The sequence below is a fragment of the Pleurodeles waltl genome, chromosome 4_2, assembly GCF_031143425.1.
Source record: "Pleurodeles waltl isolate 20211129_DDA chromosome 4_2, aPleWal1.hap1.20221129, whole genome shotgun sequence".
NCBI lineage: Eukaryota > Metazoa > Chordata > Amphibia > Caudata > Salamandridae > Pleurodeles > Pleurodeles waltl.
Window position 1 is genome coordinate 191,568,873 of NC_090443.1, and position 17,131 is coordinate 191,586,003.

At 42.0% G+C, this 17,131-nt stretch overlaps 1 protein-coding gene across 1 annotated transcript in view; it reads right to left on the reverse strand.

Annotated features, from left to right (window-relative positions):
- Positions 1-4,263: 4,263 nt before the first annotated feature.
- Positions 4,264-17,131, reverse strand: part of SEC22B (SEC22 homolog B, vesicle trafficking protein) — a 259,272-nt gene continuing 246,404 nt past the window's right edge. Inside the window, exons 4-5 of the mRNA XM_069231074.1 lie at positions 15,014-15,160; positions 4,264-6,346 (exon numbers count right to left, since the gene is read on the reverse strand). Of these exons, the coding sequence (XP_069087175.1) occupies positions 6,192-6,346; positions 15,014-15,160 (302 nt within the window). The 3' untranslated portion in view covers positions 4,264-6,191. The remainder of the gene's footprint in view (positions 6,347-15,013; positions 15,161-17,131) is intronic.

Below are 17,131 nucleotides of genomic sequence, written 5' to 3' on the forward strand. Positions count from 1 at the left end.
CTGCCAGTTTTCTTTTAGGAGTATAATTTTCAGCATCAATAGCGATTAAATAATTTTCAAATGAGCGATACCAAATTCTCCATGGTATTTTAGGTTTCCCAGGTAGAGGTAAAAATGAAGGAAGTTGAATAACTTGTTGAGAAGAAGCCATAACTACAAATATATAAATATTTGTAAAATCTGGTTTAAAAAAAAAAATGTAATGACTTCTTTAAAAAATGAAAATTGAGACTTCTTCTTAATACTGGATCCAACGCAAAATGGCAATAAACATAAGCGTCACAAAAAAAAACGCTTAAAAATGGAACAGACTCGCATTTGCTGATTTCTTGACATTTAAAATTAGTCTAAACCACTTCACCAAATACTCAATACTCATCTAATATGGCCGCTAAAGTTGCCTCACGATGTAGAGAGGAGTAAATCCCCTAATCCAGACAAATATATTGAAAATCACCTCACTCGAGTCCGCAATAAATCACCCGAATCATAGGCTCCAACAAAGGTGGACAAAATCCTTGAAGCAAATGAAGTGAATCAACACCGTAGAGGAAAGAAGGGCTGGTGGGCTCCTGAACATTACCAAGTACCTCGCTCGTCGCCAGATGAAAAGTACAAGGTAATAAATAAATTGTTCGGAAGCAGAGTGAGGTTAAACTTCGAATTAAAGTTTATTCTTACTAAAAATAGGAGCCCACAGCGTAACGACCTCTTCCTGTGCCTTCCGAGTGAAAACTGTCAATTTCACATTCGGAACGCACAGGGAGTTAAACACCGCGAGCCAGCACACATATTCAAACAATAACAAACATGAAAGATAACACCAGGAAATTCTTAACATGCACGTGCATGTGTACATGACCTCATACGAACCCTGACTGTGTATTACATTACAGGAATGTACATAGGTCAATAAATATGCACAGCTTTGCAATGGTAACTCCAAATATGGCCAAGTAAGGTGTCTAACAACTGAGAATTGTACCGCAATACTGATTGCAGTATTGGTTGCACAATCTTATGCACTTTGGGGGATCCACAGTGGACCCCCAGTACTGCCATACCAGCTTTCTGAGGTTTCCACTGTAGCCCCAGCTGCTGCCACCTCACAGACAGGCTTCTGTCCTCCTGGGGCTTGAGCAGCTCAATACTAGGAAGGCAGAACAATGCATTTCCTTTAGGAGAGGGGTGTTACACCCTCTCCCTTTGGAAATAGGTGTTACAGGCATGGGAGCGGTATCGTTCCAGAGCCTCTGTAAATGCTCTGAAGGGCACAGATGGTGCCCTCCTTGCATAATCCAGTCTACACTGGTTCAGGGACCCCCAGTCTCTGCTCTGGTGCAAAACTGGACAAAGGAAAGGGGAGTGACCACTCCCCTGTCCATCAACACCCCAGGGGTGGTGCCCAGAGCTCCTCCAGAGTGTCCCTGGGTTTTGCCATCTTGGATTCCAAGTTGGTGGGGCACTCTGGGAGCATCTGAGTGACCAGTACCAGCAGGTGACATCAGAGACCCCTCCTGATAGGTGCTTACCTGGATAGGTAACCAATACCCCTCTCAGGGCTATTTAGGGTCTCTCCTCTGGGTGTTTCTTCAGATTCAGATTGCATGACTCCAGCAGGAATCTTCTGCATCCTTTACTTCATCTTCTACAGACGGATCAACTGCTGACTGCTCCAGGAACTCTACAAAACTGCAACAAAGAAGCTAAGACGATTTCTGCAACATTGTATCTTCAGCTCCTGCCAGCAACTGGAACAGTTTCAAGGTCGTGCATCCTCCAAGGACTGCCTATCTTTAGTCTGCACCAAAAGAACCAAAGGAATCTCTTGTGCAGTGACGGAGTCACTTCCCTGCTTCAGCAGGCACCTCTCTGCAGGGACGACCGGTGGCCTGGGTACCCTTTCCAGACGACAGGTGTGGATCCAGCGACACAGGTGGTGGACTAAAGTGACTCCGACATTCCTAACTTCCAGCTGTCCAACTTTGGTGGAGGTAAGAGCTTGCCTCCCTACGCAAGACATTACCCCCGTGCACTGCATGACTTACAGTTGCCAAGGCTTGTGTGCGACCTTCCAAGAAGTTGTTTGAGCACAGCACAGCTTAGGCCCCCAGCACTCCGTCCTGCAACGCACAGCTTCCTGAGTGGTCTCCAGCGGCATGGGAATCCTTTGTGTCGTGCTGCGTGGGCCACCATTTGCATCATTTTTGTCCCTGTGCTGTGGGACTCCTGTGCACGCTGCCTGGTCTTCTGAGGACTCTCTGAGTTGCTGAGAGCCCCCTCTGCCTACCCCTCCTGGGTAGAGGCCACCAGGTCCCTCCTGGTCCCAGGCAGCACCATTTTCCGCTAACTGCGTACTTTGCGTGTGCCAAGGCTTGTTGGCGGAATCCAGCAAAGCACACCAGACTGCATTCTTTCAGCCAGCGTGGGACATCTTCTGCACCAACCAGGAACCTGCATCTGTCTTCTTTGGTGCAATACTGACCTCGTCTTCTCACCAGTGGTTCATCTTTTGCACCTTCGTCTGGGCTAAGAGGGGCTCCTGTTCCCCCTGGACTCTTCAGTGCTTTTTGGACTTGGTCCCTTTCTTCCACAGATCTTCAGGTCCAGGAATCCATTGTTGGCGTCTTGCAGTCTCTTTTGGTTCTTGCATAATCTTCTATCACAACTTCTTGTGCTGTGTTTTACTCCTGCTTTCCTGGGCTCCGGGGTGAGGTACATTTCTTAACTTTGGTGTTTTCTTACACTCCCAGCGCCCCTCTACACACTACACTTGCCTAGGTGGGAAACTGACTTTCGCATTCCACTATTTTAGTATATTGTTTGTGTTCCCCCTAGGCCCATTGCAACCTATTGTGATTTTCACTGTTTGCACTCTTTTATTAACTTACCTGTTTTGGTTACTAGTGTATATATTGTGTAATTTACTTAAATCCTAAGGGAGTATAGTCTCAAAAGTATTTTTGGCATTGTGTGACTAAAATAAAGCACCTTTATTTTTGTAACACTGAGTGTTTTCTTTCATGTATGTGAATACTGTGTGACTACAGTGGTATTGCATGAGCTTTGCATGTCTCCTAGATAAGCCTTGGCGGCTCACCTACAGCTACCTGTAGAGAGCCTGGCTTCTAGACACTGACTACATTTCACTAATAAGGGATAGCTGGAACTGGTGTAAGGTGTAAGTACCTTTGGTACCCACTACAAACTAGGCCAGCCTCCTACAGTTAGTCATTATCTGGTCAGGAAAGAGGACGAGTGTATTGAGTACGTTGTGGAACAAGTGATCAAGGTGACTGCTATAAAATTGGCTGTGAGTGAGTTTGATTTAAAGGGTCAAAGCAGATTGAAGGGTAGTGATCTCAGCCCAGCTTATAGTGACTTAATAATGGCAAGTTGGGTTTGACTAGCTGAACGAGATCTCAAGCATAAGGAAATAGAGGTTTTAGGATAGGTATTTTGGAGAAGTGCCAACGAAGACAAGGGTCGAGAGTTTGAGTCTGAGACTACTTATTAATGTCAAAGCTCACAAAACTGAAAATGATCGAGAAAGATTGCAGAAAATTCATGGGGTGAAGTCAGAAATTCACCTAGCATAGCAAATGAGTAAAAGGATAGGCCAAAGAGGAATCTGTTGCAAAATTAGATTTTACTTATAACTAGTGAATTCAATAAGGTTTTGGCAGGGAAGAATAAGGAGGATACATTTTGCAAACGTGTCGTATAGAAACCTGTTGCAGTTGTCGAGATGAATGCCTCCAGCTGCATGATCGAGTTACGAGTGCTCAAGGGTTTCTGGCAAAGGGAGATGAAGAGAGAGAAAATAACTGGGCTAGACAGCATGCTTTGTGCAGTGGAGTCTGTAAAGTAGACGATTTCAGTTGTAGAGGTTTTTAGCATTAAAGAGCAAAGAGATGTCCCTTGCCAGGTCGCTGTGAAACAGAAAGAGGCCCTAATGTGTGAATGACAGTTTTAAGTAAATGAAAAGAATTGGGTATCCTCTGAATAGTGGTTGTAGGATTATCCAAATCAGACGTCGATGTCACACAGAGAAGTAGTGTACGAGAAGAAAAAATCAGGGCCAGTTTTTCTAGCTAGAGGGAGTAGTGTAGCATTAAGCAATCCAACAAGGTTTAAAGGCGATGATTAAAAGCTTGAGTAAAACCTTTGATAGTCTGTAAAATTAACTGAAGACTTTCAAAACAATTTTCGGGAATTACAGTGTCAATTATTGTGACTGCTGAGAAAACAAACAAAACGATGTAACTCTTTATATTCGTTTATTTCAGTACTAGTCAGTGTCCTGATTCTGGTGCATGAACTGCATACGAAAACGTTTTATAAAGTGATAAAGGAAGTGTTGGTTTCTTTTTTTAATTATAAAATTGAGATCCTCTTCAGCAACTACATTTACCAGAAATTAAAAAGTACAATTGTTTACAACAGAAAAAAGCAACAGAATGTAAAGTTTCAAGAAGGGATGAACTTGTTTCACTTCAACTCCTACCACTTTAGTGCTCATGTACCTTTACGAACTCTCCCTATTAATTACTGTACCTGGTTCCTCCTTCAACTACAAAAAACACAGCTGCACCTCAGGTCAACAACCTCAGGGCACTGACAATAATGTAGTTTCAAATTTGTTCTTCAGGGTTTTGGATACCTTTTTGTGACAGTGATCAGAAGGTGCTGTAGTAAAATAAAATTGGTTTGAGCAGGAACATTTAAAACGTATAAAGAACGGTACAAGCTATAATGCTGCCAGATAAGACTACAATTTCTATTGTTACCTGAAAAGTGCAAAATGGAGGGATCCAAAGATTACAGATCGTGTAAGGGGCACATAATTGTTCGGCGTGCTGCATAGAAACAACTGCACTCTAGTTCTGTCTTTGTCATAGATGTTCAGACGTACTACATTCACAACTGGGCATTCTTTCTTCACGCATGGACCCATTAACGTTTGTATCCCATCAATGGTTTCACATTTTTCCAGTAGTTATTTACTGCACTTACATCGTTACTGTAAGCTATGCGATTGTTACTAATACCATTCCTATTCTGATAGTGATCAAACCAAATACCTTTCTCTCCAAACCTTCAATTACTTAAAGCAGTTCTAATAAACAACTGTTATCTGTTGATAACACCACAATGAGCATAAATACAATATTTCATCTTCGCGGGTGCCCCAATTAAGAGATTTTCAAATGCACTGCAACAATTTTCATTAAACCAGAGGTTCTACAAATCCTTTATCCCTCCTAATGTTTTTGAAGACATTGGTGAGAGTAGACCAGATAACTAAGATGCCCTTTATCGATCTCTTAGGTGCAAAACTACTAAGCTTAAATACATTTAGTAAACATGGTAAAAAGAAGAGTGGGTTGTAATGTAAAGGCAGATACAGCGATAAACATAAGCAAAATATCATGTGATTATTTTTTAAGCACCAGGTAGAACTGCTGCTTTAAGGTGCTAATTGTTACACAGTACGAAGAAATTGGGCCAGATTGAAAATGTTCATTCTCTTTCTCAAAAAAGTACATTTGTTTTAACAAAAAACGATGTTTCAAGCATGACAGGGATACGAAATAACTTTTCTATTAATATCACAGTGCTTCATAGAGGCAGGAGATTTCGTGCAGTGTTAAAAAAACAAAAAGGCATTTTCATCCAGCTGTAATGCAATCCAAGCTACCAAGGATCAGAAAAAAATTAAGAGCTGTAGTTTAACACAAGTGCGACAAATGCATCAAAATGTGTATATATAATCCTTCGGCTGTAGTAGTCTAACAGTCCACAAAGATTCAGCAGTAGACGTTACTGTCAGGTTTGCATATTTTACACAATCACTCTAATCACGGTTACCTTAGTGCCAAGCATTTACTGCTGCATGTGGCTCTAAACATTAGTTGAAACTTATTTTAATAGCTATTTCTTGGTGATTCAAAGCAACGCTCTTTTTTAAACAGTCTTCACGATTTCAAAGAGTCAGACATTTAAAAAAGAAAGGCAATTTCACAAGCTGCTTTTTGGACTAAGCCAATGAATAAAATGGATTAATGTTTCAATGAAGTCACGATGATAGAGGAGTAGCTGGTAGTTTTATTTGAATCCGATGTGCATCTCTGTTGACTCAGCCCTCCATATGCCGTTTTCGTTGTTCCATGAAGCAATGCAGATCGAACTCACAGCCACCAGAAGCGCACATACACTATTAACATGATAAAAAACACAGCTACAGCAGCAAGTTTTGCGTATGTGGAACGCATGTTCAAGTACTTTGCATCTTGGCGGTACTTCTTGGACAAACTTGACAAGCTGCTGGCTTTGGAATCTAATGCTGTTGGAGCAAACGGGTTTGTAAGTTATTAAACTATGATGAAATGATGGCAATTTGCAAATACAATCCTTTGCAGCGAATAACAGTCACACTAATTATAAACACAATTTAGTAGCAACAGAGCCAGGGTTGCAAATATTTTGAACATTACAGAAAAATGCATTAAAGAAAGGCGTGCAATATATGCAGAGAACTTTATTAACCCACCGACTCACATAGATTTACCTTGAAACATTCATGTACAGAAACTTTAGCATTAAGCACCAATTGCCTTTTTGGGTCGGTCTCGCCAGCCGTGTGTTTAAGAGAGAAAAAAAAAAATAATAAACAAATATATTGAAAATGTCACTTACCCAGTGTACATCTGTTCGTGGCATTAGTCGCTGCAGATTCACATGTTTCGCACAGTCGCTGCCTGGTGTTGGGCTCGGAGTATTACAAGTTGTTTTTCTTCGAAGAAGTCTTTTTGGTCACGGGACCGAAGGACTCCTCCCTCTTCGGCTCCATTGCGCATGGGCGTCGACTCCATCTTAGATTGTTTTCCCCGCAGAGGGTGAGGATGGAGTTGTTTGCTATAAATAGTGCCCATGCAATGGAGTGAATACGTATGTACATAAAAAGTTTATAATAATTATTTACAAATGTACAAATGTTTAAGATTTAAGATCTACTTCTAAACGGCTACAGGCTTCCCGGGGAGGCGGGAGGGCACATGTGAATCTGCAGCGACTAATGCCACGAACAGATGTACACTGGGTAAGTGACATTTTCAGTTCGATGGCATATGTTGCTGCAGATACACATGTTTCGCATAGACTATAAAGCAGTTACCTCCCCTAAAAGCGGTGGTTTAGCCTGTAGGAGTTGAAGTAGTTTGGAATAATGTTCTTAGTACAGCTTGGCCCACTGTAGCTTGTTGTGCATTTAGTACGTCTACACAGTAGTGTTTAGTAAATGTATGAGGCGTAGACCAGGTTGCAGCCTTACATATTTCGCTCATAGGAATGTTTCCTAGAAATGCCATTGTAGCACCTTTCTTTCTGGTTGAGTGTGCCTTTGGTGTAATAGGCAGTTCTCTTTTGGCTTTAAGATAGCATGTTTGAATACATCTGACTATCCATCTAGCAATGCCTTGTTTAGAGATTGGATTTCCTATGTGTGGTTTTTGAAAAGCTATGAACAGTTGTTTTGTTTTCCTGATTAGCTTTGTTCTGTCAATGTAGTACATTAGTGCTCTTTTGATGTCTAATGTATGTAGTGCCCTTTCAGCCACGGAATCTGGTTGTGGGAAGAACACTGGCAATTCTACTGTTTGATTTAAATGGAATGGTGAGATTACTTTTGGTAGAAATTTTGGATTTGTTCTTAGAACTATTTTATTTTTGTGTATTTGAATAAATGGTTCTTGTATGGTAAATGCCTGTATTTCACTTACTCTTCTGAGGGATGTGATTGCAATGAGAAATGCGACTTTCCAGGTTAGATATTGCATTTCACAGGAATGCATGGGTTCGAAAGGTGGACCCATGAGTCTTGTTAAGACGATGTTAAGGTTCCATGAAGGAACTGGTGGTGTTCTTGGTGGTATAATTCTTTTTAGCCCTTCCATGAATGCTTTAATAACTGGTATTCTAAATAGAGACGATGAATGAGTAGTTTGTAGGTAAGCAGATATTGCTGCGAGGTGTATTTTTATAGATGAAAAAGCGAGATTCGCTTTTTGCAAATGTAGTAAGTATCCCACTATGTCCTTTGTAGAGGCATGCAATGGTTGGATTTGATTGGTATGGCAGTAGCAAACAAATCTTTTCCACTTAGATGCATAGCAGTGTCTAGTGGAAGCTTTTCTAGCTTGTTTTATGACCTCCATACATTCTTGTGTGAGGTCTAAGTGTCCGAATTCTAGGATTTCAGGAGCCAAATTGCCAGATTCAATGATGCTGGGTTTGGATGCCTGATCTGTTGTTTGTGTTGTGTTAACAGATCTGGTCTGTTGGGTAGTTTGACATGCGGTACTAGTGAAAGGTCTAGTAGAGTTGTATACCAAGGTTGTCTTGCCCATGTGGGTGCTATCAGTATGAGTTTGAGTTGGTTTTGACTCAACTTGTTTACTAGATATAGAAGGAGAGGGAGAGGGGGAAAAACGTATGCAAATATCCCTGACCAACTCATCCATAGAGCATTGCCTTGTGATTCGCGGTGTGGGTACCTGGATGCGAAGTTTTGGCATTTTGCGTTTTCTTTTGTTGCGAACAAATCTATCTGGGGTGTTCCCCAAATTTGAAAGTACTTGTTCAGAACTTGGGGGTGAATTTCCCATTCGTGGACTTGTTGGTGGTCTCGCGAAAGGTTGTCTGCTAGTTGGTTTAGGATCCCTGGAATAAATTGTGCTATTAGGCGAATGTTGTTGTGAATCGCCCACTGCCATATTTTTTGTGTTAGGAGACACAATTGTGTTGAGTGTGTTCCTCCTTGTTTGTTTAAATAATACATTGTTGTCATGTTGCCTGTTTTGACAAGAATGTATTTGTGTGTTATTATGGGTTGAAAGGCTTTTAACGCTAGAAATACTGCTAACAGTTCTAGGTAATTGATATGAAATTTTGTTTGGTGTACATCCCATTGTCCTTGAATGCTGTGGTGATTGAGGTGTGCTCCCCACCCTGTCATGGAAGCATCTGTTGTTATAACGTATTGAGGCACTGGGTCCTGAAATGTCCGCCCTTTGTTTAAATTGTTGCTGTTCCACCATAGAAGCGAGAGGTATGTTTGGCGGTCTACCAACACCAGATTTTGAAGTTGACCCTGTGCCTGTGACCATTGTGATGCTAGGCACTGTTGTAAGGGTCGCATGTGTAGTTTTGCGTTTGGGACAATGGCTATGCATGATGACATCATGCCTAGAAGTTTTAGCACAAATTTTGCTTGTACCTTTTGGTTTGGAAACATAGCACTTATTACCTTGTGGAATGCTTGCACTCTTTGTGGACTTGGAGTGGCAATTCCTTTTGATGTGTTGATGGTTGCCCCTAGATATTGTTGTGTCTGACACGGTTCGAGGTGTGACTTTGTATAGTTGATGGAGAAACCCAGTTTGTGAAGGGTTTGTATGACATATGTGGTGTCGTTTGTGCACTTTTTTACTGTGTTGGTCTTAATTAGCCAATCGTCTAGGTAAGGAAACACATGTATCTGTTGTCTCCTGATATGTGCTGCTACTACTGCTAGACATTTTGTGAATACTCTTGGTGCAGTTGTTATTCCGAATGTCAACACTTTGAATTGGTAATGTATTCCTTTGAATACGAACCTTAGGTACTTTCTGTGAGAAGGGTGTATCGGTATATGAAAGTACGCATCTTTTAGGTCTAATGTGGTCATGTAATCTTGCTGTTTGAGCAGTGGAATGATGTCTTGTAGTGTGACCATGTGAAAGTGGTCCGATATGATGTAGGTATTTAGTGTCCTGAGATCTAATATTGGTCTTAATGTTTTGTCTTTTTTTGGAATTAGAAAGTACAGGGAGTAAACTCCTGTGTTTTTTTGTTGTACTGGTACTAACTCTATTGCATCCTTTTGCAGTAGTGCTTGAACTTCTAGTCCTAAAAGTTCTAAAGGTTGTGGTGACATTTTGCGTGTTTTTGGAGGGATGGTTGGTGTGAATTTGTGGAATTCTATGCAATAGCCATGTTGGATTATTGCTAATACCCAATTGTCTGTTGTAATCTGCTGCCAAGATTGGTAGAATTGGCTTAGTCTTCCCCCCACTGGTGTTGAGTGAAGGGGTTGTGTGACTTGAAAGTCACTGTTTAGGTGGAGGTGTTTTTGGAGTCTGGAATCTTCCCCTACTCCTTGGGAATTGACCCCCTCTATATCCTCTGAAACCTCCCCTTTGGAATGAACCCTGATATGGTGTGGTTCTTGTTTGTTGGCTGGTGGTGTCTGTGGGTTGGCCACGAAACCCCCCTCTAAATGGAGTTTTTCTAAAAGAGCCTGTGGTCTGCGGGGAGTAGAGTGCGCCCATGGCTTTGGCCGTGTCTGTGTCCTTTTTAAGTTTTTCAATGGCTGTGTCCACTTCAGGGCCAAAAAGTTGTTTCTCGTTGAAGGGCATATTAAGGACAGCCTGCTGGATTTCAGGTTTGAAGCCTGAAGTGCGGAGCCAAGCGTGTCTCCTTATGGTGACAGCAGTGTTGACTGTTCTCGCTGCAGTATCGGCTGCGTCCATTGAAGAGCGGATTTGATTGTTTGAGATCGTTTGTCCCTCTTCAACTATTTGCTGCGCCCTTTTTTGGTATTCCTGGGGAAGATGGTCTATGAGAAGTTGCATCTCATCCCAGTGTGCGCGGTCATATCGGGCCAGCAGCGCTTGAGAATTTGCGATGCGCCACTGGTTGGCTGCCTGTGATGCTACTCTTTTTCCTGCCGCATCAAATTTTCTGCTTTCTTTGTCCGGAGGTGGGGCGTTGCCAGATGTATGGGAATTTGCTCTTTTGCGAGCTGCCCCTACTACTACGGAGTCAGGTGGTAACTGCGAAGTAATAAGCACTGGGTCTGTGGGTGGTGGTTTGTATTTCTTATCCACCCTTGGGGTGATGGCTCTTGATTTTACGGGCTCTTCAAAAATTTGTTTTGCGTGCCGTAACATCCCTGGTAGCATTGGGAGACATTGATATTGGCTATGTGTAGCCGAGAGGGTGTTAAATAAAAAATCATCCTCTATAGGATCGGAATGCAGTTGGACATTGTGGAATTCTGCTGCCCTAGCTACCAGTTGCGAGTATGAGGTACTGTCCTCTGGCGGTGACGGCTTTGTGGGGTATGAATCGGGATCATTGTCCGGCACTGGGGTGTCATATAGGTCCCAAGCGTCTTGATCCCGATTATCTTGACTTATGGTAGTTTGCGCTGGTGAGTGCATTTGTGGCGGTGTTTGTGCCGGCGATGCCTGTTGTGGTGGAGAGGGCGGAGGCGTGACTTTTTTAACCACTTTGGCTTGTGGTTGTGCGTCATCCTTGAGAAGTCCGATCCTTCTTTTTCTCATTATTGGGGGAAGGGTTGATATCTTCCCTGTGTCTTGCTGGATGTACAGTCTCTTTTGTGTGTAGTCTGATTCTACACTTTGGAGCTCTTGTCCAAATCTGTGCATCTGGCCACTTATTCCTTGTTCCTCTGTGTAAGATGGAGGTGTGGAACTTTTCGGCGCCGAGAGAGAATCTTTTTTCGGCTTCGGCACCGACAGAATTTTTGTGGCTTTCGGCAGTGTGTCTCGGTGCCGATGTTTTTCGGTGCCGGTATCTTGTTTTTGCCTCTCGGAGCCGCTATCTCGGCTCCGAGGTTGCTCCATGGCGGTCCCTCGAGCGGAGTCGGTGTCTTCGCTATGGGCGTGCCCTTTTTCGGCGCCTTCGACGGGTCGCCGGTTTTATGGGTCGAGCCATGGCCTGTTGGCAGTGGCGTCCCCTGGGCTTTTGTCTTCTCGATGGTTTTAATTTTCGACGTCTTACTCACTGTTTGTTGCTGTTGTTCGACGTCGGAGTCTCCGGATTCTGATTCCGGAAGCGAGAATGTTTCCTCTTCGTCGTCGAAACGTTGTTTTGTCGGCGTGGACGCCATTTGTAGACGCCTGGCTCTTCGGTCCCGGAGTGTTTTTCTGGACCGGAAGGCTCGACAGGCCTCACAGGTATCCTCCTTGTGCTCGGGGGACAAGCACAAGTTACAGACCAAGTGCTGATCTGTATAAGGATACTTACTGTGACATTTTGGGCAGAAACGAAACGGGGTCCGTTCCATCGGCTTCGATGTCGCACGCGGTCGGGCCGACCAGGCCCCGAAGCTACCCCAAAGTCTTCCGATGATCGGTGTCGATGTACCTAACTATCCCGATACCGAACGGAACAATACCGACGCTTTCTTCCGAGATTCTGACTAACTTTCCGAACCGAAACACGGAGCGAAAAGGAATACGTCCGAACCCGACAGCGGAAAAAAACAATCTAAGATGGAGTCGACGCCCATGCGCAATGGAGCCGAAGAGGGAGGAGTCCTTCGGTCCCGTGACCAAAAAGACTTCTTCGAAGAAAAACAACTTGTAATACTCCGAGCCCAACACCAGGCAGCGGACTGTGCGAAACATGTGTATCTGCAGCAACATATGCCATCGAACATAACGTTATCCTCCCACCCAGACCTTTGGTAATTCCCTTCACTGTCAGTGATAACACTTTGTTCTTGTGAATGTGCACCTCGCATAGAAGCTGGAAGGCAATTATATTTATTTATTTTTACGAATGTTATTTTTTACGTGCCTTTCTCTTGCTGGATTACGTTTTATTACTTTTAAAGTATATTATATATACCTACAAAACTAACAGGCTTGCCAAATCCAGAACTACTGGCTTGTGAATGCAATTTTGTAAATACCTGTGCCTATCAATGTCCAGAATCTAACATTAGCCATTGTCTAGAGATCTATTCCGGTATTTAAAGTAGAATGTTAGGCAGTTCTGTGTGAGTACAATTTTTGGGGATTTGAAAAGGCTAACCTAAAAGACAAATTTCAACTTTTGCACTAAAATAAATTCACTGGGAATTTAAATTTATTTGGATGTTTTGGATCCTGACAGCGAAGAGCTTAGTTAACAAGTAGTGTATGTCCATCAAACCAGGACTTTTGCATTGGTTGTATACAATTCTGCAGCACAAGCGGGGCAAAGGTGCAAGAAAAAAGAAAGTGAAGCCTAGTAGCTTAATGACATTCACTCTACAGATGTAGACAAGAATGATGATGACGCAGAATAAAAACTAGACAGTACTGATTGAGCAAAGGAGATCAACATCTGCTCTCAGCTAGGCTCTCACCATCATGCTTATTGATTACTCGACCTGAAAAGGGTAGCTTTCTGGGTAAACTGCCCATGTTTCCCAGATTCTGTCCACATACCTTTTAATCGGATTCCTAGGATACTTCACATGTGTCATTCTGTTGAGGAAGGGACTCTGAGCCAGGTCATGGCATGCAGCCACCATCCACTACACCCCCACCAAATGGCAAAGACATTCTGCGGATGATCCTCTCTAAAGTTGGTGGGAGAGCCATAAGTGAGCTCTGAAATCAACAGATTCTTCTCTATTCCATTTGTCAACCATCCATGAACCTGTGTAATGCCAAGACACTGGAAGTAGTAACCAATGCCACCACAATTTCTCTAGGGTTAACTGATCATTTAGATGCTCAGATAACCATGCGTTTGTGAAATAAAATGACCTTTGATTACCTCTTGGAAGCCAAAGGGAGGGGGGGAAGGGGGCTGTGCAATTGTAGGCTCCGAGTTTTCAATGCACCTCTTAACACCTCACTTATTATACAAAGCCAGACATACAATAATAACAATAATGTGAAGAAATTACCCAGGATTCAAAATAACTTTATTTTTAACTTGAGAGGCATCTGGTTTTGGTGTCAGGAATATTCGAAAACTGGGGATCGAAGATCGTTGATATAGTGATTTCAATCATTCTGATCATAATAACATGAAATGAGCTGATGAAGGCCATCATTCAACATGCATGCAACAATAAAGGAGTTTTCCCTGCTTATCCACCGAGTACAATTGAGGAAGGCGAAAAATGTGATAATGAAGACATCACAATTGAAGTAATAAATTTTTTTGCTATTGAATTGCTGTTGGGATCTCGCCTCCTGGCAAAAAAGGGAGGGCCCGGGAAAATAAATCACCTACATGTGATATGTTAGTTCGTGCTTACATCTTTAACAGAAAAATACAAAATGCCCGTATTAAAGTGTGCTGTTACATTTCATTAGTCAACGGCAATTTCATTTTCGTATCTACTTGAGACCACTAAGGCCTTAGTATCTTTGCACATTTACATGTATTTCAAACATAATTTCGTTTTGCAGTTCCATGTTGCACACTGCATATTTCTGCTGATCCATTCTAGCAAAGAGTATCCTTGTTCTGCATTTGGCAGAGTGAGGCATGGATTTTAAAGACTAGCGGAGCAAGCTTTTGGCTGTATCAGTAGCTAAGGTCTTCTTGCATTCTTCCCACAAGAAGATCCTGGGACATGTTCATTAGTGCCTGTCTATAAGCACATGTTCTCGACTCCATTCACTTGCATTGCGAAAAAGTTTATAAATGAAGCACTGATACCTAGAGACTGCTCCAGTTGATCAGGTGAAGCTTTGGTTCTTTGAAAAAGCAATTGCTTTGCTTATTTAGAATGCTTGTTGACTATCTTTATTTTATACTTATGTTAGACTTCTATGCACTATCCCAAGTGTTGTGTTTTATTTCACACATGCCTAATTTGAAAGTTAATACACAAAATTTTAAATCAAGCCATTAGATGTACTGTTTTCATGTTTAAAAAGACATTTTAGCAAGTTTATTGTAATTTAAAAAAGAAAACAATTGCCATGCCAGCAATGTGAGACTCAATTAACCTTAACAGAGAAGAAATGAAAAATATTTTGTATTTTACCAAATTTGAACAACAGATGCAAACGTATATATTATTTTTAACGTTTGTTGCACTTTTAGAGGTTTACTTGCAGGATTACCTACTTTAGGATAAACATACCATTAAATAAGTATGCACTTCACTAACATTAGCCATTCATTACAATAAAAGGTAAAGCATGATTTTTACCTGACAAAGCTTCTCCTCTTTGTAGAACCTCTTCAATATTTGCAACCATGATTCGTTGTACGTCTTGCAATTCAGTATTAATGGAGCCAAGGTTTCTCCGAGCTCTACTGTCAATGTAGGACTTCTTTGTTTTTTGAATGTATGTGTCTAAAAAACAAAGGATTGTTTTTCCCACAGGTTGCCAGGTATAATTTAAGAATCAAAATGTTATGGCCAATACAGATAAATGACTTAACTAAGTGTCCTTAAGAAGCCAACAACAGCCAAAAAGGTAGAGTTTACAGTAGAGAACATCCGGATTTACCTAAGTGTCATTGTAAAGCCCACAAGAGCAAAAGGTAGAGTTCACAATAAATGAGCTGCTTCTCAAGTGTAAAGTAAAGAAGCCCATAAAAATGATGTTCAAATCTGAATCCCCTGTTGTCTTATTCAGGTTCAGCTGGATCTGCTATAGATCAGGGGAGAAATCAACATTTATGAAATAGTCATGAACGCAACAGTACAACTAGGTTTCCATTATGGAGATGAGGCATACAAACATACAGTCCACAAATCTACTGACTTTATGCTTCTCTTATATAACACTCCACTGCGTTTGTCTAGGTTTGCACTATAGCAATACAATATACTTGGATATCTAATTATAGTTATATTGTAAATGCCAGCAATAATTTCTAGCAAATGCTTATTATAAAGAAAAAAATGTGTCTAACATTCTTTATTAAAAGGCAGAGGGCTAGAATCCAAAAGGTGTCAGCTTGTGCAGCATTTGACGGACAATAGCCAGCACTTCAAAGCCTGTTTTACTTCTTGTTAATCTGGAATGACGCCCATATGCCTTCGCTTGATTCTCCATATTTCTTTCCAAGCTCTCCAAGTTATCTTACAGGGTTTAGTACTACAAAAGGGAAAATAGTGGTCTGTTTAAGTTCAGATCGCAGCACAGGGAAAGGCTATCTTCATGCAGGCCATACTTAAATCTGTCTCGAGGCTTCCAAGGAGCTGACAGTAGTGCAGGCTGATTGGCAACGTGCCATGCATGATTTTCCTTTTCATGTAATGCTAGGAGCTAGCTTATCCTCTCAGCAGTGAAGGTTCTCACATGTCATCTTCCGATGGCTAAACTCAGGTAGGAAAGTGGTGTAGCAGACGAACAGAAAGTACCAGCCATGTGATCCGAATGCTCTTCTATTGGGTCGCTTCCTCCTTAAGGATGAACTAAAAAGAAAGTCACTAGAAGGTAGCAGAACAAGGAGAATCAAGCTAAAAATAAATAATTGCCATTTTGGTATCAGATATGAAGGGCTAACAACATGCCATTGCGCTTCTTAAACGAGGATTCTCCAAACTCTTTACAGAGCAACTCACCTTTCATCTGGTTATATACAAGTGATTAGTATTTACTGTGGGTATTATTCAGACCGTTTCCATCACCAAAACAAAAGCTGTGCGAACTATTGCAACTTCATGCGGCACTGCTATGGATTAAAATAGTTCTAAGGACATAGGAAGGAAGAGGTTGCAGGGCCACAGACCTCAAGAAATTGGTGCGGAAAGAGTAAGTTCTGCTACACTGTGCGTCTCCAGTGCCGAGTGGGAGAGAGAAATCCGTGAAAGATCGGGGAAAAGGCAACGGCAAGAATACTAATTCCGGGATCGTGTTCAGGTAAGGGTAGTTTCTGGACCCCGAGCTTCTATACAGTTGGCGCCTGTCTACATCAAAGATACTGGCCCCCTTACCACACAACACCATAAAAGAAAACTAACTCAAAGCACAAAAGAACAAGGACTAGAGTGTGGATAAACTCTGTTGATGACTAAATTAACAGACTACTAGAGGGTCACAAAGCAAATGGCGCCAATGAGGAGTATGCTGCGGTCTTCAGGATATATGGGCTAACACGGCCATGAAGAAGTTTCAAGCCAGGTATACATGGTGCTCCAGGGGGAGGTTTGGGGGTAATTGAGTCTCTGACATGCATTGTTTAAATGCTTTCTGTAGGCACTCAACTACCGGATGCCAATCTGCTGGAAGACAGACTACTTGAGTAGCCCCTGCGATGCAAGACGATATCTCTAATTTATCGGAAGCTCATTAATAACCTCCTGGGTGGCCAA